At 42.8% G+C, this 23,239-nt stretch overlaps 1 protein-coding gene across 2 annotated transcripts in view; it reads right to left on the bottom strand.

The window, feature by feature from the left end:
* Positions 1-23,239, bottom strand: part of f5 (coagulation factor V) — a 106,362-nt gene that overhangs the window by 2,681 nt on the left and 80,442 nt on the right. Inside the window, exons 21-24 of one of the 2 annotated variants that reach the window (XM_068040677.1) lie at positions 19,867-20,022; positions 13,238-13,382; positions 1,763-1,911; positions 388-570 (exon numbers count right to left, since the gene is read on the bottom strand). In XM_068040677.1, the coding sequence (XP_067896778.1) occupies positions 388-570; positions 1,763-1,911; positions 13,238-13,382; positions 19,867-20,022 (633 nt within the window). Of the gene's footprint in view, positions 1-387; positions 571-1,762; positions 1,912-7,327; positions 7,509-13,237; positions 13,383-19,866; positions 20,023-23,239 lie in introns of those variants that run through there. The other variant, XM_068040679.1, reaches the window with a different exon arrangement.

Genomic DNA, 23,239 nt, shown 5'->3' with positions numbered 1-23,239 from the left:
AGTTGCCCTTGACAAGATGGTGGTGAACTGGCTTCTTGAACCATTACAGTCCATGTTTTGTAGGTACACCCACAGTGCTGAAGGTACTCATTCACACTTAGTTTCACAGGCACAGACTGGCAGCTCTCCAGCATCTTATTCAAATAGCCATTTTTCATTTGTGAGCCTGAGCAGCCCATTTGATCATAAGTAGCTTTACAGCCAAACCTGACCTTGTTATCACAGAGTGTACTTGCAGGCTATTTGTGATGAACACTTCAGCCCCTTACATACAAAAAAATTCGACACTCTGCATGGATAAATGCTACTAATGCCACACCATCACTGACAAAACAGACATAAAATTCTTGTCTTTTCCTCACAGCCTTCAACAAGTTATGCTCCTACCTTTTCATCCACATCTGGCCGATCTGTATATGGTAGCCATATTTTTCCATCATTGCTAAAATGCACAGCATAGCTTTTCACAAACTTTTCAGTGGTGAATGACTTGGCTCCTTGTGTAATGATGCCACTTATCTTCATTTTCTTCAGAAAGTTAACCTGCAGCCACTGATTTGTGTTCTGTTCCTGGTTCAAAAATAAGATTTTTTGGGGGGGATTGTTTTGTGACATGGCAGAATATTAAAATCTCTTGTGTTATCTACATCATGGCCTCGAGTTTGTCTCTGTCTCTCCTGTATCAATTTTTCTTCCCATCCTTCTCATTTGAGTTTGTGCCATCCAAGTGCTGGAAGTGTTTGAACTGGCAAACAGTGCTTATGTCAGTGGTTTTATGCATCACTGGACTGAAGACTGACTGATGCGAGACAGTACTAAGGATAGCTTGGAAGGATATGATTGTGCAAATGTGGATTATGTGATGATCTTCACAAATACATTGCACTGCAAAATTTGACTTTGTGGTGCCAGCTTTGGGCCCAGGAAATAATACAAATTTCTACCCCATGGGGAGAAACTTGTGAAGGGGGAGATGACATCTGTGATCTATTTTTCAGTTGGGAGTCTGAGGGATAGTTACTGTTAGAACTTAGTGGACCCATAATATAAAACATCTCCAACTCATCATAAGCAGTAAGAGAGATGAGCCGCTATACAGATGAATCATAAAATATGTGCTATTTTCAGCATTGAATTTTAATATTAGATGCCGATATCCGTTAATGAATATAATAAATCTAAAGTTGAGTCCTTAGTATTAACAAAATATGTGTGTCAGCTGTGGCTCAGTTGGTAACACTCTTCCCTTTGATTCAGTAGGTTGTGGATTCAAGTCCCACTTGACCACAAAAATCAAGGCTGCCATTTCAGTGCATCACAGAAGGAGTGCTGCACTGTTACAGGTGCCGTCTTTCTGATTAATGGTTAGACTGAGTCCACATATGCCCTCTCGGATGAATATCAAACATCCCATAGAACTATTTTGAAGAGGAGTAGGGAAGCTCTCCCTGGTGTTCTGGCCAATATTTATCCCTCAATCAATATCACAAAAACAGATTATCTGGTCATTATCACATTACTGTTTGTGGGAGCTTGCTGTGTGCAAATTGGCTGCTGCGTTTCTTACACTACAAGAGCGACAATACATTCAAAAGTACTTCATTGACTGTAAAGCACTTTGAGACATTTGGTGATTGTGAAAGGTACTATAGAAATGCAAGCCTTTTTTTGTTGGCCTATTACTTAGATGAGTTCATTTTAACATAAATTAATCATTTCGTCATCAGACAGTTAGACAACTGAAGTTCTTTTTCCTGCATACCTTTGATTGCCATGCATTAATCCTGCCTTTCAGGTCCAGACGTGCAAGTGATGGTTCCCAAGAACTCCACCACGAGTTCAGGAAGGATGAAGCAGTTATCTGATCATCTGTAATATTTCTATTCTCCATTCCCAGGGGTTGTGAGCAGACTGAAAAACATCAAAGAGTTGTGTCAGTATGTGTAAATAAATAAAACAAAAACTCTGCAGGCTTTATTCCACTAATTTTAGCAAAGAAAAGCACTACTTTATACTCATTTTCTCTTACAATAAAATTAGTGAAGAGATGAAAATATTGCCCTATATCCTCCTCTCCCATGGGCTAGTGCGTTTTGTTTGCAGCTGAAAGATGATGGTCACACTGATTTGTTCAAGGCAAATAATGTTTGACTAGCTTGATTGAGTTCTTTAATGAAGTAATGGAAATGGTTGATGAAGGACATGTATATATGGACTTTCAAAAGACGCTTGATTAAAGTACCACATAATAGAGGCTAGCAAAATTGAAGCCAATGGGATTGAAGGGACAGTGGCTGCATGAATACTAAATTGGTTAATAGAAAGCAGAGAGTAGTAGTGAACTGTTGTTTTTCAGACTAGAGAGAAGTATACAGTGGTGATACCCAGTGGTCAGTATTACCACCACTGCTCTTTTCTATATATTGATGACTTGGACTTGGGTGTACAGGGCACAATTTCAAAGTCTGCAGATGACATGAAACTCAGAAATGTAGTAAACAGTGAAAAGGACATTAGCAGACTTCAGGGTGCTGGAAATCTGAAATAAAAACAGAAAGTGCTGGAAATACTCAACGGATCTGGCAGCATCTGTGGAGAGAGAAACAGAGTTGACATTTCAAGTCGGAGATGACTCTTCTTTGACAAAGGCTGGTGAAATGGCCAGACACATGGGGGATGAAGTTTAGTGCATAAAAGTGTGAAGTGATGCATTTTGGTAGGGACAATGAGTAGAAGCAATATAAATAAATGGCACAATTTTAAAGGGGATGCAGAAACAGAGACATGGGGTTGTAGGTATACAAATCTTAGAAGGTGGCTGGACAAGTTGAGGAGCTATTAAAAAAGAACACGATCCTTGGCTTTATAAACTGAGACAAAGGGATGAATTTTAACCTGGAGTGCGTGAGTTTGGGATTGGGTGGGGGAGGGTTAAAACTGGAGATAATTGACAGCATATTGGGAAACTGGCTCAAACCTGCAGAATTCCAGATCTAACTGCCTGTGCATTTGACTGCATGCAAGATAACCCCACACTCTCCTCCCGCCACCTTGGGGAAAGCAGGTTGTCAATTTCAATGTGTTAATCACTCAATTACATGGCTTTTGCAACTTAACTGTGGGTCCACAGATTTCCCGAGCTTCCTGAAACTCGCCATTGAAAGCAAGGTGAAGATGCAGCGGCAATTGAGCAGGCTGAAGACATGACAGGGAAATAAGCCAATTAGTACGGAAACCGCACCGCAGCTTTCTTGTCTGCTTGCGTGAAAGATTGTGTTCACAATACTTGCACTGAGAAGTTACTTTTACAACTTTGGAAGTTTGTATGTCTGATCTCCACTTTGGAGCTCTGATCTATCAGATCAGCATAGGTACCACTTATGCTGTTTTACTTTGGACCTCAGCTGAAGATAAAGATGACCAGCAGTATCAATAGCACCAGCAATGACAGGAGCAGCAACGGGCCTGCTCCTCACAGACCTGTAGCTCCACAAGAGACAGGGGATCAGCAGAGAGGTGCAGCATGCAGGAGGCTACACCCAGCATACACAGTCTAGAGACAGAGGATAAGCTTCCTTGACATGTCGGAACAGCAGTGTCTCAGGAGGCTCAGAGCCTTGCATCAGGTATTGGCAGACATTTGCAGCCTTCTGGAATAAGACCTGCTGCCAAGTGGATCTGCTGGCCACTCTATCAGTGGCTGTCAAAGTCACCACCACCCTCAACTTTGTCTCTGGATCCTTCTAGGATCTTGCAATAAGGTGACTCATGGTTTGTTTGCCAGGGCAGGCAATTATGTCAACTTTGCCACCATTGATGCCAGAGTGAGTGGGTGCTCAGAATTGCAGCTTCGGCTGCCTTCAAACAGGTGCAGGGTGTCACTGACCGTATGCATGTGGCAATTAGCACACCCCTGGACACCAGGAGTATTCATCAACTGCAAGGGTTTCCACTCCATCAGTGTGCAGCTGGTGTGGAACTACAGAAACATGTTTATACAGGTGTGCACAAGTTTTCTGGGAAACTGTCATGATGCTTTTGTGCTGTGGCAGTTCCTGCCTCCCTGATTTCTTCACATCTCAATGCAGAATTACCAGCAGATTGCTCGGAGACGAGGGATATCCACTTAAAGTGTGACTGATAACACCTGCAAGGAACCCAACCAATGAGGTGTGGATGCAATACAATGAAAGCCATGCGACAACTAGATGCGACATGGAACAAGCCATTGTCATGCTGAAGATATGCTTCTGGTGCCCGGACCGATCTGGAGGTGCCCTTCATGCTGCAGCTGTACAGAACTCTGGTGCGGCCGCACCTGGAGTATTGCGTGCAGTTCTGGTCACCGCATTATAGGAAGGATGTGGAAGCTTTGGAAAAGGTGCAGAGGAGATTTACTAGGATGTTGCCTGGTATGGAGGGAAGGTCTTACGAGGAAAGGCTGAGGGACTTGAGGTTGTTTTCGTTAGAGAGGAGGAGGAGAAGAGGTGACTTAATAGAGACATATAAGATAATCAGTGGGCTGGACAGGGTGGATAGTGAGAGCCTTTTTCCTCGGATGGTGATGGCAAACACGAGGGGACATAGCTTTAAGTTGAGGGGTGATAGATATAGGACAGATGTCAGAGGTAGTTTCTTTACACAGAGAGTAGTAGGGGCATGGAACGCCCTGCCTGCAACAGTAGTAGACTCGCCAACTTTAAGGGCATTTAAGTGGTCATTGGATAGACATATGGATGAAAATGGAATAGTGTAGGTCAGATGGTTTCACAGGTCGGCGCAACATCGAGGGCTGAAGGGCCTGTACTGCGCTGTAATGTTCTATGTTCTATGTTCAGTATGCACCAGCCAGGGTCACCAGCATGGTCTTGGTGTACTGCACTCTGCACAACATTGCACAGCAGTGAGGTTTGGACCTTCAGGAGGAACAAGGTACAGAGAATAGTACCGTTTCGGACCATTCCAAGGAGGATGAAATGGAACATGATGCAGCCAAGAAACCAGCAGTGGTGCACATTGCTGCCTGGAATGCCCTCATTATTGTGAGGTTCACTTGGGTTCCACCAGTCCAGCCATCTGACAACCACATGCAAAAGTCACTCCCTTACCCCCTCCATTCCCCTAATATAAAGCAGTTCTGCAAACAACCAAGCATCCCTTTCAAAGCCCCCCACCATTGATCACCATCAATCCTTGTCTTACTATTCACCACCAGTGAAAAGGCTACTCGTCAGGCCTCAGCTAAAAATGGGCAACACAGGGAAGTGGTGGGAACAAATACTTATGTGGTTCAAAAATAAAACAGCAACTTATTAATCGAAGGTTGTGTAACACACCCATGTACATTCCCTTGTGCAACCACAAATGTTTACTCTTCCTCTTTCTGCTACTCCATGGTGCAAGCCCTGTGGCTTCAGCAAAGGTAGAGACAGGCTGCTCAGATTCCTGCTGACTGCTGCGATGCTCTTGGCCAACATCCTCTGGGTTTTGCAGTCCATAAGCACCCCACCAAAGACTGCTCCTCCTGTACCTGTGCAGGGCAGACTCGGCCATCAGAACACAAGGCAGCATGTGGGATACTAAATGAGAGGTGAAGAGGATAAATAGGTGAGAAGTGGAAATGCTTTGAGCTGAGTCTCCACTTCCATGTTCCTTTACACCATCATCCCTCTCATGACCCATCTACACTTCCCTGCTAGCAACAAGCTGGAGAACACTTTACTGCAGATCAGTGGGATGATGAACTGCCAAGGCTGGGGTGCCATCAATCCTATTTAAGGTGGCATTCATAGAGCTGGATTTTATGGGCCCCCCTGAGATGGGGTCAGAGGCAGGGGGGCCCCATAGAATTGCAACTGGTGGCAGGGGGCAGAGAACCCATCACCGTCCCATTGCCAAGCGATTTTCCTGGGGGTGGCCTTTCTGCCCAGAGGCCAATTGAGAACCTAAGTGGCCTATAACAGCCACTTGAGGCCTCTTCCTGCCGCTTCTGGGATCCAACGTAAAATGAGGTGCCCTCCCTGCGGGCTTGGTCGGGGGGGGGGTGTGGTCCCTCCTTCATGGGCAATCTGTGTTACACGGAGAAGTCCCGCCAGCAAAAGCCACAACTTCATTGAACCCCCTCCCCCTGGACTTCACGATCACTCCTCCACACTTCCTCCCACAGCCAAAAGACTTGCAGGTTGATAGGTTAATTGGCCATTATAAATTGCCCCTAGTGTAGGTAGGTGGTAGGGGAATATAGGGACAGGTGAGGATGTGGTAGGAATATGGGATTAGTGTAGGATTAGTATAAATGGGTGGTTAATGGTTGGCACAGACTCGGTGGGCCGAAGGGCCTGTTTCAGTGCTGTATCTCTAAATCAAAAATCAAACCTCTCGCTGGGGCTTTCTGGACTGGTCCCGGCGACCCCACCTCACTTACCCAAGGTTCGTGGTTCCAGCCCTGAGCCTCGGTCCAAGGCCTCAGCAGTACCTGCAGAGGCCCCTGCTCCTGGTGACGCTACTGATACTGCTGAGATGCCGGCCTTGTGATTGGCTGGCAGCTCTTGGAGGCTAGATCCCCATCTTTAAAGGGATGGAGATCCCGGCGCTGGAATCTTTGCCTCCAGAACAATGGAGGATCGTGCCAGGGGGCACGAAAACGTCGAGGTGGGGTTTTCCCCACCTTTTCAGCCCAGGAGTCCCACCTCCTCCACAAAATCCAGTCCATAGTGTACACAGCATTTGTGAGGGATGTATACACTCATTTCATATGCTCCATGCAGGTGGCTACCCTTTCCATGGATGAAGACATCATCGCTAAGGTCTGTGCTTGAGATGGATTCCTCCAATCCCTCTTCAAGAGTACACATTGTGGCTGGACACCTACCAGTATATCGCAGGTTCTAAAAGTGTCCTCTTCATTGACAGCCCTGAGTTACAGCAACTGTGTCCAGCTGAGCAGAGCTTGCAGAATCCTGCAGCCTCAAATGCCAAATCTCCACTGCTGTCCCAGACTGCACCATCTGCTCTTAGTCACCTGTGATGTTTGAGGCACTAGGTGAAAACCCAACTATCTATCTAACTGGTCCCACTTAAGTGTGAGTATCTGAGCTGGTGCATGGTCTGCATGAGTTCAGTGATGGTGCACCCTCAGCGTGAGTGACATCCTCTCAGGAGTTGTCGTCATCCTCCTGTGGAACACTTGAAGGTCCTATGGAAGAGTAAAGATATGAACTAGAACTGCCAAAGAATGTTTTAAATGATCATTATGCACGTGATTATATTTCACTCAGTGCTGATATCAAGCCAACAAGAGTCAGTGTTGTAGACCATTTACCTGCCTGATATTAAATGTTGTCACCAGGTAGCTGGGAGGCCCCCCATCTCCGATGGCCAAACATGCATGGATTCCACTGATGTCCAGAGTCTGCTCCTCTGCAGCTGTCAGCTGAGTGATGGCTCAAGGGCCATCTCCAGTTCTCTGCCCCTCCCTCCTGTTCTGTATTGCGGGAAAGAAGAGGCCCCTGAGTGAGAGTAATGGAATGTGTTGAATGGGTAGAATGAGACCATTTGTCAAGGGAGGAAGAGGCATAACATTGTCTAAAGATGAGGCGGAGTTTCAGTGGTGGATGGACAAATGGGGAAGTGAGGAAGTGCATAGAGAGGATGGGAACACTTGCAAGGCAAGTTTCTGCGAGGAGTGATGTGCTGGAATAGGCTTGAGAAGGCAGAGTGATGGATGCCAACATGATGCACACATCAGGATGTAGTTAAATGTCCTACGGTACTCACCTTTCCTGCCCTGTTTTGGTCATTAAACCACTTCTGACATTGAATCCACGAGCATGGCACCACACTCCTACTGAAGTCATGGTAACCTCCACCCATGCCTTCTTTGTTTCACTGGCAGACTTCTCCCTCCCATCAGACTTTAAGAATATCTCACTGTGGGTCCTTACAGTCCCCTGTATCATATCCAGGGAAGCATCACTAAAATGAGGCGCAGCATGTGCACTCCATTCAGTCAATTTGTTCTGTTCTGATCCCAACTCCAAAATTCATAAAATTTCATGTTTGGAATGTCCCTTTAAATACTAGAGTCGAAATCGACTCGTGCATGTTGTCATCATGCCCACTCATGTTAATTGGTTAGGAAACCTGGAAATAATATAGTAATGCTGTGGCTGGGTTAAAAAGCTACAGACAGATGCACTGTTCTCACTTCTAGATTTCCTGCACACTACTGGAGACCAACCTGTTCCCAGCACATCAGGAGCTTAAAATCCAGGCCACAGAGTATAAAAACAAGAAAGTTATGCTAACCATTTATAAAATCACTGGTTAGGCTCCAGCTGAAACATTCTGTCCAATTCTAGGCACCAGACTTTTGGAAAGATGTTAAGGCCTTTGAGACGGTGCAGAGGCACTTACTAATGGTACCAGGAATGTGGTACTTCAGTTACATGGAGAGACCAAAGAGGCTGGGGTGTTCTCCTTGGAACAGAGAAGGTTAAGGGGAGATTTGATAGAGGTGTTCAAAATCATGAAGGGCTTTGATACAGTAAATAAGGAGAAATAACTTCCAGTGGCAGATGGGTCAGTAACCAGAGGACACAGATTTAAGGCAATTGACAAAAAAAAATACGAGAGATGAGCAGAATTTATTTTTTTTTACACGGCAAGTTATGATCGGGAATGCAGCGCCTGAAAGGGTGGTGGAAGTAGATTCAATAATAACTTTCAAGAGGGAATTGGATAAATACTTGAAGGGGAACAATTTGCAGGGCTATAGGGAAAGGGCGGGGGAAATGGGACTATTTGGATTGTTCTTTCAAAGAGCCAGAATAGACACGATGGGCTGAATTGGTCTTCCCTTGTGCTGTACTAGTGTAAGATTCTATGATGAGATATTATCCTCGGGAACAAACGATAGTACTTTGAACTGGCTGCAAAAAGTACATAAGGAGATCTCAACACTTAGGCAAAAATGGTCCAGGGTGAATATGCTTCTGATTTTCTGTCTCTCTGGTGGAAAAAGTGCCTGGCTTCCACTATTAAACAAAAACAATGGCACTAAAGACTGACAAAGCCCCAGGACCTGAAGCTTTCCCGCCTAGACTTCTAAAGGAAGTAAGTGAAGATATTGCAAATACTTAAATTATAATCTTCCAAAGCTCTTCTGATTCAAGAATCATCCCTTTAGATTGGAAAATTGCAAATGTAACTCCATTATTTAAGAAAAGTGGGAGAGAGAGAGAAAAAGCTTCTGTTGCAGCAAGTTATTGGAATCTATAATTAAGGGCATAGTGATTGAGCATTTAGAGAAATTTGAAATGACGAGAGAGCCAACATGGATTTGTACAGAGTAGGTTACATCTAACGAATGTAATTAAATGTTTTTGAGCCATGTAGTAGACAAGGAAATGTTTAAGCATGTAGTTTATTTGGACTTCCACAAGGCATTCAATATGATTTTACATAAGAAACTGTTGCTAAAATTAAAGCTCATCGAATTGAAGACAAATTATTGACCTGATTAGGTGATTGGTTAACTGATAAAAGACAGAGAGTAGGAATAATGGGTAAGTACTCGAATTAGAAGAAAGTGACCAGTGGGCGAGATTTTAACTCACTCAAAACACATCCACTTGCATGGAGTTAAAATCTGGTCCGTGGTGTCCCACAAGGATCTATGCTGGGGCTTCAAATATTCACTATATTTTTAATGACAAGTGATAGCATAATAGGGAGCCATTTATTAAATTTTTTGGATGCTACAAAGATTGGTAACATAGTAGTGTAGACGGAAGCATAAAATAAGTGTCATTGATGGTTTAAATCAATGGTCAAAACTGTGGCAGATGGATTTCAACACATGTAAATGTGAAGTCATTCATTTTGGACCAGAAAACAGCAACAACTGGTATTTATGTAGTGCCTTTAGCGTCATAGAGTTGTACAGCATAGAAACAGGCCCTTCGGCCCACCGCGTCCATGCCGACCATAATGCCTATCTATACTAATCCCACCTACCTGCATTAATTCCATATTCCTCTATGGCTTGCTTATTCAAGTACCTGTCCAGATGCCTCTTAAATGTTGCTACTGTTCCTGCCTCCACCACTTCCTCAGGCAGCACATTCCAGATACCCACTATTCTTTGAGAGAAAAATTTACCCCTTTGATCCCCTTTAAACCTCCTCCCTCTCACCTTAAATCTATGCCCTCTAGTTTTAGTCACCCCTACCATGGGAAACAGACTCTGGCTATCTACCCTATATATGCCTCTCATAATTTTATAAACCTCTATCAGGTCCCCTCTCAGCCTCCTTCGCTCCAGGGAAAACAGACCCAGCCTATCCAATCGCTCTTTATAACTCAAGCCCTCCAAACCAGGCAACATCCTTGTGAATCTTTTCTGCAACCTCTCTAGCTTAATCACATCTTTCCCGTAGTGCGGCGACTAGAACTGCACACAGTACTCCAAATGCGGCCTAACCAACGTTGTGTACAACTGTAACATGACATTCCAACTCTTGTACTCAATGCCTCGGCTGATGAAGGCAAGCATGCAATACGCCTTCTTCACCACAACCTGTGTTGCCACTTTCAGGGAACTATGTACTTGCACCCCAAGGTCTCTCTGCTCAACAACACTCCCCAGGGCCCTGCCATTCACTATATATGTCCTGCCCTGGTTTAACTTCCCAAAATGCATCACTTCACACTTGTCTGCGTTAAATTCCATTTGCCAATCCCTTGCCAACTTTCCCAATTGATCTATATCCTATTGTAACCTTAGACAACCTTCTTCACTGTCCACTATACCACCAATTTTGGTGTCATCTGCAAACTTACTAATCATGCCCCCTACATTCACATCCAAGTCATGAATAAATATGACAAACAACAGAGGGCCCAGCACCGATCCCTGCGGCACACCACTGGTCACCGGCCTCCAATCTGAAAAACAGCCCTCCACTACCACCCTCTGCCTCCCATCACCAAGCCAATTTTGTTCCAATTTGCTAGCTCACTCTGGATCCCATGTGTTCGAACCTTCTGGACCAGCCTACCATGCGGGACCTTGTCAAAGGCCTTGCTAAAGTCCATGTAGACAACATCCATCGCCCTGCCCTCGTCAATCCTCTTGGTCACCTCCTCAAAAAACTCAATCAAATTCGAGAGACATGATTTCCCATGCACAAAGCCATGCTGACTATCCCTTATCAGACCATGCCTTTCCAAATGCATATAAATCCTGTCCCTCAGAATCCCTTCCAATAACTTTCCCACCACTGATGTAAGGCTCACCGGCCTGTAGTTCCCTGACTTATTCCTGCTGCCCTTCTTAAATAAAGGCACAACATTAGCTCTCCTCCAGTCTTCCAGTACCTCACCCGTGGCTAACGATGATACAAAAATCTCTGCCAGGGCCCCAGCAATCTTCTCCCTTGCTTCCCATAGCATCCTAGGATACACCTGGTCAGAGCCTGGGGATTTATCCACCTTAATGAGCTTCAAAACCTCCTCCTTTGCAATGTTGATATGCTCCAGGATATCGGTGTTCCCTCCCTTGAACTCAGTACCTTCCATGACCTACTAACATACTAAAATGTCCCAAGGTGATTCACAGGAGAGTTATCAAACAAAATTTGACACCAAACCACATAAGGAGATATCAGGGATGAGAGGTAGGCTTTAAGGAGTATTAAAGGAGGAAAGAGAGGTAGAGAGGTCTAGGGAGAGAATTACAGAACTTAGGGCCTTGGCAGCTGAAAGCACAACTGCTGATGGTGGATCAATTAAAATCAGGGATGCTCATGAGGCCAGAATTAGAGGAATGCAGATACCTCGGAGGGTTGTAGGGCTAGAGAAGATTACAATAGGAGGGTTGAGGCTGTGAGGAGATTTGAAAACAAGGATGATAAAAAGTACAGACCCAAGTCTTATTTAAATTGTGAAAAGTTGGTGAGGTCCATATACACAGATGGCTAAAATGTAGTAGTCTGGTCTGAAGAATAATCAGAAAGGCTACTGGACTGTTAGCCTTTCTAACCAAAGGGCTGGAATATAAAGGAGGAAGATTTGCTACATCTCCAAAGCCCTGGTTAGACTACATCAGGAGAACTGTGTACAGTTCTGGGCATCAGACCTGAGAAAGAATATATTGGTCTTGGAAGGAGTGCAGTGCAGATTTACAAGAATGTTACCAGGGCTCCAAGGGTTAGATTATGAGGGGAGATTACAGAAACTAGGCTTGTATTCCTTGGAATATATAAGGTTAAGGATGATTTGATTGCAGGCTTTAGGATTTTGAAATGAGTTTTCCTGCTAGTGTGGAAATCTAGGACAAGAGAACATAACCTCAAAAATCAGAGTCGGGTCATCAGGAGAGCAGTTAGGAAACACTTCTTCACACACAAGATGGTAGAAATGTGGAATTCTCCCTCAAAAAGCAGTAGACACTAGCTCAATTAAAAATTTTAAATCTGAGATCCATGCTTAGTTCTGTGATATTTCTTATACTGGCTTCCAATTTTCTCTGATATTTCTCCTTTTATATTTCTCTCCAGAAGGGAATTACTCATGCATGATCTGTACTGTTCGACAGGTACCAGCAATCCTCTAATACTTTGCTTACATGGTAATTTTTCATTTACAAAGCGGGATATTGAGTGTCAGAATATTTGATCATGGGTGCCATCACAATCAAGTCGAGTTTTCAGTTGATTCAATGATAGGGGTTATACCTAGAAATTAGGGATCACTCATTTTTAGGTGCTCTCCCACCCAGTATGCTTACCTCACACGAGTGGAGGTTCGGAGGAGGCCCGGATTGTGATCCTTGAACCTCATTCCCATATCAACAATGTTGCAGAAGGAGGTCCTACAGCTAGTGGTCAGTGCCGGGTCGAGGTGGGGCTATTTTGGGACCTTACAAAGAGACATTGTGGGCCTCAATCCAATTGTGAGTGCTGCCACTTTTGTTCAGGGAGCGAACAGCTAACTCAGCACATTCTTTTTTTTAATCTGTAGGCATTCAGTTCCATTATGGGCCATTTACCAATAAAATCATTAGGAGATTAACACTTTTTTAATATAAATGTACTGGTTATTAAGAATATAAATGTACTGGTTATTAAGTTCTTTTTATACCAGTTTGTATTTCCCTGACACCAGCTATTTCCCACCTGGAGTGGAGGGGGAAAACTAGAAAAAAATGAAAAAAGTTACTTGCAGTTATACTCACAATTTATTTCACAACCATACAATTCCATGCGAAGAGTAGGTCTGACTTTGAAGGCTGTTGGATTTAATTTTAGATACCTTGCGATAATGGGTGGGTCGAACTGGTTAAACTTTATTTCTTCAGCATCAGAATTTCCTTCAAAAACCTTGAAATGGATCACAGAAAATAGGAAATAAATTTTCTTCGAGATCAAGAACACATACTAATTAGGAAAACTTTTGATATTAAATGAAACAAGCCAAAGACAAGCTACTTTTGCACATTCCACTTTTAAAAAGCATTTTTGCCACAGTTCTGTTTATTCATCCCTAGTCATGTTGATTTCTTCCTTGAACACTTCCCCAATACTTTAGGCTGAGCAGCAATCTGATCTCAGGACCCCGCAAAACCACTGGATAATTATCCAGTGGAAGCTAAATGTGCTGCAGGTGTCAGAGAGCATTAGCAGTGAAACAGAGCCTTGTCCCAAATACGGTTACCTGTGAACCTCATTCTAGGTGGATGTTGGACTCTCCCAATTTTCTTTCCTCCTTCAAGGAAATCTTCTGCATAATGTCTCCCCAGAAGGAAACCGAAGCACCTGGTGGAAACCCACGCGGTCACAGGGAGAACGTGCAAACTCCACACAGGCAGTACCCAGAATCGAACCCGGGTCGCTGGAGCTGTGAGGCTGCAGTGCTAACCACTGCGCCGCCCCTTTTCAAGGATGCGATAATACCAGCATGAATTGAGGGAAAAGTGCTTCACAGGTGAATTAAAGTACTTTAAATCTGTAGCCACTGTTGTAATGCAGGGAAATATGACAGCCAATTTATCTCCAAGGCCATACAAACACATGAACATACAAATTAGGAAGAGTAGACCATTCAACCCCTTGATCCTTCTCTGCCATTCAATAAGGTCATGGCTGATCTAATTGTAATCTCAATTCCACATTCCCACCTACCCCTGATAACCTTTCACCCCTTGCTCAAGAATCTATCGACCTCTGCCTTAATAATATTTCAAGACTCTGCTTCCACTGCCTTCTGAGGGAGAGAGTTCCAAAGACTCACGACCCTCTGAGAGAAATAATTTCTCCTCATCTCTGTCTGAAAATGGCGACCCCTTGTGTTTAAACAGTGACCCCCTAAGTTCTAGATTCTCCCACAAGGGGGAACATCCTTTCCACATCCACCCTGTCAAGACCCCTCAGGAGCTTATATGTTTCAATCAAGTGGCCTCATACTCTTCTAAACTCCAGCAGATACAAGCCTACCCTGTCCAACCTTTCTTCATAAGACAATTCACCCATTCCAGGTATGACTCCAGTAAACCTTCTCTGAACTGCTTCCAACGCATTTACGTCCCTCCTTAAATAAGGAGATCAATACTGTACATAATACTCCAGATGTGGTCTCACAAATGCCCTGTATAGCTGAAGCATAACCTCCCTACTTTCGTATTCAATTCCCCTTGCAATAAATGATAAAATTCTATTAGCTTTCCTAATTACTTGCTGACCTGCATTCTAACCTTTTACGATTCATGCACTAGGACAACCAGAGCCCTCTGCAGCTCCAAGCTCTGTAATCTCTCACCATTTAGATAATATGCTTCTTTTTTATTCTTCCTGCCAAAATGGACAATTTCACATTTTCCCACATTATACTCCATTTGCCAGATATTTGCACATTCACTTAACCTATCCATATCCTTTTGTCCTCTTCGTGTCATGAGCAAATTTAGCAACCATACCTTTGGTCCCTTCATCAAAGTCATTTATATAAATTGTAAAAAGTCGAGGTCCCAGCACTGATCCCTGTGGCACACCACTTGTTACATCTTGCCAACCAGAAAATGATCCATTTATGCCTATTCTCAGTTTCCTGTTAGCTAGCCAATCGTCTATCCATGCTAATATGTTACCCCCTACACCATGAGCTTTTACTTACCGCAATAAACTTTGATGTTGCACCTTATCAAATGCCTTCTGGAAATCTAAGTACAGCACATCCACCGGTTTCCTTTTATCCATAGCATATGCTACTTCTTCAAAGAACTCCACTAAATTGGGTAAACATGATTTTCCTTTCACAAAACCATGTTGATTATGCCCTGCTATAACATCTTGAAGAGGAGATTCTAACATTTTCCCTAAGACAGAAGTTAAGTTAACTGGCCTGTAGTTTTCTGCTTTCTGTTTCTCTTTTTGAATAAAGGAGTTAAATTCGCTATTTTCCAATCTAATGGAACCTTCCCCAAATCTAGGGAATTTTGGAAAATTAAAACTAAGCATCAACTATCTCACTAGCCACTTCTTTTAGGACTCTTGGATGAAGTCCATCAGGACCTGGGGACATATCAACCCACAGCTCCAACAATTTACTCAGTACCACTTCCCTAGTGATTGTAATTTCCTGGAGTTCCTCCCTCCCTTCCATTTCCTGATTTACAGCTATTTCTGGGATGTTACTTGTATCCTCTATAGTGAAGACCGATGCAAAATACCAGTTCAATTCATCTGCCATCTCATTATCTTCCCTTATTAATTCCCCAAACTCACTTTCCTAAGTCCAACGCTCACTTTGTTAACTCTTATCATTTTTAAATATCTATAGAAACTCTTACTATCAGTTTTTATATTTCTAGCTAGCTTTCTCTTGTACTCTAATGTTTCTCTCATCAATCTTTTAGTCATTCTGTGTTCTTTATATTCTGTCCAATCTTCTGACCTGCCACCCATCTTTGTGCAATTATATGCTTTTTCTTTAAGTTTGATACTATCTTTAACTTTTTAAATTAACCACGGATAGCAGGCCCTCCCCTTGGAATTTTTCTCTCTCGTTGGAATGTATCTATTCTCTGTATTCTGAAATATCCCCTTAAATGTCTGCCACTGCATCTCTATTGACCTATCCCTTAACCTAATTTGCCAGTTCACTTCAGCTAGCTCTGCTTTCATGCCCTTATAATTGACCTCATTTAAGTTTAAAATACTTGTCTTGGACCCATTCTTTTCTCCCTCAAATTGAATATAAAATTCAATCATATTATGATCACTGCTGCCTAGGGGCGCCTTCACTATGAGGTCATCAATTAATCCCATCTCATTGCACAACACCAGGCCAAGGAAACCCTCTCTGATTGGCTCCAGAACGTGCTGCTCCAAGAAACTATCCTGAAAATATTCTATGAACTCCTCATCTACGCTACCTTTGCCCATCTGATTTTTCAGTCTATATGTAGATTAAAATCCACCATGATTATTGCTGTACCTTTCTGACAAGATCCCATTATTTCTTACTTTATACTCTGTCCTACCACGTTGTTACTGTTAGGGGGCCTGTACACCACTCCCATGAGTGACGTCTTGCCTTTATCATTTCTCATCTCTACCCCAATCACTTCTACATCCTGGTTTCCTGAACTTAAGCCATCCCTCTTTAATGTGCTAATACCATCATTAATTAATAGAGCCACACTGCCACCTTTTCCTAGATTCCTTTCCTTCCTAAATGTCATGTACCCTTCAATATCCAGGTCCCAATCTATGTCATCCTGCAGCCATGTCTCTGTAATGGCTATCAGTTTGTACTTATTTATTTCTATTTGTACTATCAGTTCATCTGTTTTGTTTCAAATGCTACGTACATTCAGATACAGAGCCTTTAGTTTTGTCCTTTTATTATTTTTGTAACATCTAGCCTTGACTGCTGATTTACTCTTAGATTTGTACTCTCTATCCCTTCCTGTCATGGTCTGTTTATCATTTCCCATATTAATACCTTTCTCTCTTGCCTTGTCTCTACTCTTGGATTTACCATATCTTCCCAAATTTGATCCCTTGCCCCCACTATTTAATTTAAAATCCTCTCTACTTCCCAAATTATGCAGCTCGCTAGAACACCACCCCCCCAACATGGTTCAGGTGTAGACTGTCCCAACGGTACAGCCCCCACTTTCCCCAGTACTGGTGCCAGTGCCCCATGAACTGGAACGCACTTCTACTAAACCAGTCTTTGAGCCACGCATTCATTTCTCTAATCTTATTTTCCTTACGTCAATTTGCACGTGGCTCAAGTAATAATCCGAAGATTACCACCTTTGAGGTTCTGCTTCTTAATTTAGTGCCTAACTCCTCATACTGACTACGCAGAACCTCTTTCCTTGTCTTGCCTATGTCGCTGGTGCCTACATGGACCACAATGACTGGATCCTCCCCCTCTGACTATGTTCTTCTCCAGTGCTGAGCAGATGTCCCGACCCCTGGCACCAATCAGGCAACACAGCCTTCTGGACTCTTGCTCTTTGCTGAAGAGAACAATGTCAATCCCCCTCACTATACTGTCCCCTACTACATTCCTTTTTGCTCCCCCCACTTGACTGGCTTCCTGTACCACAGTGCCATGGTCAGTTAGCTCAGCCACCCTGCAGAACCCGCTCTCATCCAAACAAGCTGAAAGAACCTCAAACCTGTTGGACAATTGGAAAGGTTGATGCTCCTGCACTCTGGGTCCCCATTCCCGCCTCAGCAGCAGCCACACTCTCCTGTTCCTGTCCCTGACCACTGACCAAATCAGAGGACCCTATCATAAGGGGCGTGACTGCCTCCTGGTACAAAGTGTCCAGGTAACTTTCCCCTTCCCTGATGTGTCGCAGTGCTGGCAGCTTGGCCTCCAGCTCAATGACTCCTCGAGCCGCAAATACTTACTGCAGACGTGTTTGCCCTGGATCACACTGGCATCCAGGCGTTCCCACATGCTGCAGCCATGACACGAAACCTGTTCTGCCATCCTTAATGTGTTTTAACTAACTACTTAATTATTTTATTCAATTGTTTATTTTCCTTTTTTATATATTTTATTAACCTTATCACCAGTTCCTGTACTTTTTTAAACCTTAGGAATAGAATAGACGTTAACCACTTACCAGATACTCAAACAGCTAGCTTCTTCTCCTGTAATAGAGTAAAAACCAAATCCTACAGGGTGAAAAAGTTAGAAAAAGCAAAGGTGCACCTCCTTTGCCGACTCCCTCAAAACACCAAACTCCCAGCACTCTCTTCAAGTTGCACTCAGTGCTAAGTCGCACTGAGATGCCTGTATTTATATATTCTGAAACCAAAGAGACTAGCTGAGCCCCAGGTACAGAAAAACAGTTCAAGCTAGTTTCCTTAATTAACTAACTACAGCTCCTCCCCAGTGGATGGCTTGTATATCCCTGCTTAGGCCCATGGAGGAAATTTAGAATTTGAACAATAACTTTTGTTAAATGTTAAATGCAAGCAAAATTAGATTTTTAGAAAGAGATTAAGATTCCCTCAACTCAGCGAACTCACAGCACTCTAAGTCCTCCAAACAATGAGATAAATAATTTTGTATAACTAGATAATCTGTTTTCGTGATGTTGGTTGAAGGATAAATGTTGGCTGGGACACTGAGGATATACCCCTCCTGTTCTCTAAGAAGTGCCTTGGGATACTTTACATCCATATAAGGGGGCAGACAGGTTTAACGTTAATCCAAACATCTTCAACAATGCAGCAGTCCCTCAGTGCTGTAACTGGAATGCCAGCCTAGGTAATGTGCTGAGGTCTCTGAAGTGGGGTTTGAGCCCATAACCTTCTGATTTTGAGGCAAGAGTGTGTCCACTGAGCCAAGGTCGAAACGATCAATAATGCATCAAAATTTCTCCAGGAAATTATGAAAAGCCTTTGCAATTTTAACGATCATCTTCTGCTATACAAGTGATGGAATGCTGAGTAAACCTGCAGCTTAAGTTATGTCAAGTCCTTGCTCCAATGCATTTTTATAGTGTGACGTTATGTCACAGGCCTGTATTTGGGTCTGTTGTCAGCTTTTAGTAGTTTTCCCAAGCTGACGTAAAAGGAAACACATCCTCGAGCCCACTTAGACAATCCACTTCAGTGCCTTTTTTCATAACTTATTTTGTAACTCTACTATTCCTTTGGATGAAAAATTTAGCCAGATTTCTGTTCTTATGCCAAACTTTTAAACTTGTGTCCCGTTATTTTAATCCTTCACCATTGTGAACAAGTTGTTCACAATGGATTCATTGTCAAATTTCTTCATAATCTTGAACACTGCATGCTCTCAGCCTGTTTTTGCCCAATGCTACACTCTATGCACTTGTACTCTGCCTATACTGTCATGTAATTGGCTTTAAGGAAGTACATGGGACTGGCATTGGGTAATTTACCTTTTTGATTCTATGCTCATTTCTATCTGTCCTGTTTTTAAGAGAACATTTTTCCCTCTTCCAATAATTGCAAGATTAAAGTTTGTAACTCATCAAGTGGACAATCTCAGATCAAAGAGCCATATTCTACCATCGCAATTATTGGTGAATAGCAGAATCACAAGCTGGCATGCCAGACAGTGGCAAGAAAGTATACAGTTAGTTCCGTGTTAGTAAAAAATGTATATTACAAGTATAAAAAATTGTTTCTAAAGGAGGGCAATGTTCAATCTGAGGTATTTAGCAAAAAGGACACTGACAGAGGAGTTCCATATTGTAAAAATTGATATTATTCCCAGTCCATTCCTCAGGATATTGTGGTAGAAGTGGAATTTGGTACACAACTACTATTGGTGTGATAAATTATTCAAACTTTATAATTTACTCACTTGTTTGTAGCTTCTGCTGTTTCCATTGTAATATTTCCAATTTTTCCCATCCCCACTGTATTCAATGAAAAAGGCTGTAATGAATTGTTGCACAAAAAATGTGCTGGCTCCTTGGGTGGCAATCTTAGTAAGCACCATTGGCCTTTCCAGATCAACCTGTGACACAACAATAGTGCACATCCATTACCAAAAAACACAGAAAAAAAATAACACTAATTAGCAATAAATTGCTGATTCCAGTTGGACCAGACTGTAATGTCTTTCATTCTTTGATATTGGAACTTAGACTGGGAACAATCATAGAAAAATATTAGCAACTTCCACGAATTGCCGTTAAATATCAAAAAAATCTGCGCACTCAGTAATCGTACCTAGGACCTCTGCTCATTCATCTGTAGGCCATGAGCTATTCAATTACACTGCATGAATGAACCACAATGCTACATGCAAGTGAACAGTTTCAGTAATAAAAAAGTGGAACTTTAAAATTATAATAAAATCTAAAATGCAACATTCCAACAATTAGTGCTCCAGACGCAGAGCTTTGCATGATAAGAGCACATTGTCATGGTCCTGTAGTTTTTTTTGTCTGGGGAGGGAATATGTGGTTTGCCTTTAAGGTTTGCAGAGGATCAGTATTGCTTTAAGAACCAGCAAGCCTCAGGAGTTATAGAAAGGTGCATTTTCACTTGCTGTTGGAAACAGCCATTTGGAGACAGCGATTCAAAGATAGATATAGCCACTGGGAGTGAGTCTCTTGCGATACATTTGTTACAATTCAGTTTTGAACTGGCTTTTAGTTGAAGACAGTTTGTTCTAATAGAACACACAGACAGAGGACACAGACAGCTGTGCACCTGAAAAGAGCTCTCAGCCAGTTAAACTGAAGGAATAGGAATTTAGTCTGTTTAATTATTATCTCTCAAAATTCTAAAACATCTAGCCAAAATAGAGATCTCCAGTAATTTAAACTGAAGAAAGGGAAGTTAGACTGTGACAATATTTTATCCCTCAAAAACTCTAAAGTCAGATTGATTCTGTTGAAAGTGTTTGCAAGTCGTTAATTGTTGAAATTCACTGGAGGAGGAAAGCAACATTCTGTGAGGACTTCAAGCAACATTAGACTGTAAATTTGCAAGGACTCTAATTTTTTCTATTTTAAATGTTGTTTATATCTTCATAGTGTTTAAGAATTTAGTTCTTCTAATTAAAGAGTTAATTTGTTGATTTAAAGACACCTGGTTTGGTTAGCCTCATTCGGGGGTTAATAGATGGTACAATTTGGCTGCGTCTCTCTTTAATTTGGAAAGTTTTAAATGATACGTTAGGCGATCTGTGGAGCGGTGGGATTGAATTATCAGCACGTTTCTCCCACCACAATCAGAATCGTATATTTTGATTGGGGGCTTTGACAGAGTGGTCGGTCGTAACAACATATTGAGAACTCAGAAATGCTGGTCAGTGTGCCCCACATAATTTCCCATGGGCTGAAAATCATGCAGGACAAGATGATCTCCATATCTCAATTCTCAATATGCACTTCCATTGTTTGAAGCTTGGAACCTGGAATGTCAATTTATAAAGTCTATCCTTAAATCTGAAAGTAAAGTTTCAGTAAAAAGGGTAACATATAACTTTCCGTATATTTGGTAAGCTAGGATTTGATGTGCAAGAACCCTGACTGACAGTAGGTTAAGGAGTACTATGTGTTGAAACTGCTTGTTGTTGGTTGTAACTAATTAATGGGATTGGATCTGATAGAGATAGGTATTGGCTGAAGTGATAACATACTCCACGGAATATGATGTTTCCTGTGTTGCTGGAGCTCAATAGTTCTTTTTAAAAAGGCCGACTTCACTTGCTAGATACTTGTTGGTCTGGCAGCCTGTTGCTAAAGAGCAAGGAAAGGAGAGGGAACAATGCTAAATTATAGCTTGATCAACATCCACAGCTTGAGTGGGCCCCAAATGAAATCCTAGACATTGCTGTCTGTTGAGAGGGGTCAGGCTAATTCGTGCAGATGGTTGAAAAAATATGGAATAAAAACACAAAATGCTGGAACTACTCAGCAGGTCTGGCAGCATCTGTGGAGAGAGAAGCAGAGTTAATGTTTTAGGTCAGTGACCCTTCATCAGAACTGGCAAAGGGTAGAAATGTAATAGGTTTTAAGCAAATAAAGCAGGGATGGGGCAAGAGATAACAAAAGGGAAGGTGTTGATAGGACAAGGTCACAGAGAATAACTGACCAGAAGATCATGCAGCAATGGAAAATGGTATGTTAATGGTGTGTTGAGACAAAGCGTTAGTGCAGAGTGTTAATTGACAGAAAAATGAACAGCCCTGGCCCAAAGCACAAACATGAAAAAAACAATGGGTAGGCACAAGGTTAAAAAAAGTGATGAAACAAACTAAAATAAAACAAATAAAAAGTAAAAAAGAAAAAATAACTAAAAATAAAAAGGGGGGGGGGGCCCATCATGCTCTGAAATTATTGAACTCGATGTTCAGTCGGCAGGCTGTAGCATGCCTAATCGGTAAATGAGATACTGTTCCTTGAGCTTGCGTTGATGTCCACTGGAACACTGCAGCAATCCCAGGACAGAGATGTGAGCATGAGAGCAGGTGGGTGTGTTGAAATGGCAAGCAACCGGAAGCTTAGGGTCATGCTTTCGGACTGAGCAGAGGTGTTCTGAAAAGCGGTCACCCAGTCTGCGTTTGGTCTCCCCAATGTAGAGGAGACCACATTGTGAGCAACGAATACAGTATACTAAATTGAAAGTAAATCGCTGCTTCACCTGAAAGGAGTGTTTGGGGCCTAGGATAGTGAGGACAGACAAGGTAAAAGGGCAGGCATTACATCTCCTGTGATTGCATGGGAAGGGGATGTGGTGTTGGGGATAATGGAGGAGTGGACCAGGTTGTCGCGGAGGGAACGATCCCGTCAGAATGCTGACAGGGGAGGAGAGGGGAAGATGTGTTTGGTAGTGGATCACGGTGGACGTGGTGGAAATGGCGAAGGATAATCCTTTGGATGTGGAGGCTGGTGGGGTGGAAAGTGAGGACAAGGGGAACTCTGTCGTGGTTCTGGGAGGGGGTGAGGGTAGAGGTGCGAGAAATGGACCGGACACGGTTGAGGGCCCTCTCAACCACAGAAGGGGGAATCCTCGGTTGAGGATAAAGGAAGACATATCAGAAGTGCTGTCGTGGAAGGTTGCATCATCAGAGCAGATGCGTCGGAGACAGAGAAACTGGGAGAATGGAATGGAGTCCTTACCGGAGGCAGGGTGTGAAGAAGTGTAGTCAAGGTAGCTGTGGGAGTCTGTGGGCTTATAATGAATATCAGTAGAATATTCAAAAAATATGGAGTTTTGCT

Source organism: Heterodontus francisci, chromosome 10 (genome assembly GCF_036365525.1).
Source record: "Heterodontus francisci isolate sHetFra1 chromosome 10, sHetFra1.hap1, whole genome shotgun sequence".
Lineage (NCBI taxonomy): Eukaryota > Metazoa > Chordata > Chondrichthyes > Heterodontiformes > Heterodontidae > Heterodontus > Heterodontus francisci.
The sequence above is the reverse complement of the archived record's forward strand: the minus strand, read 5'-3'. Positions and strand labels throughout refer to the sequence as shown.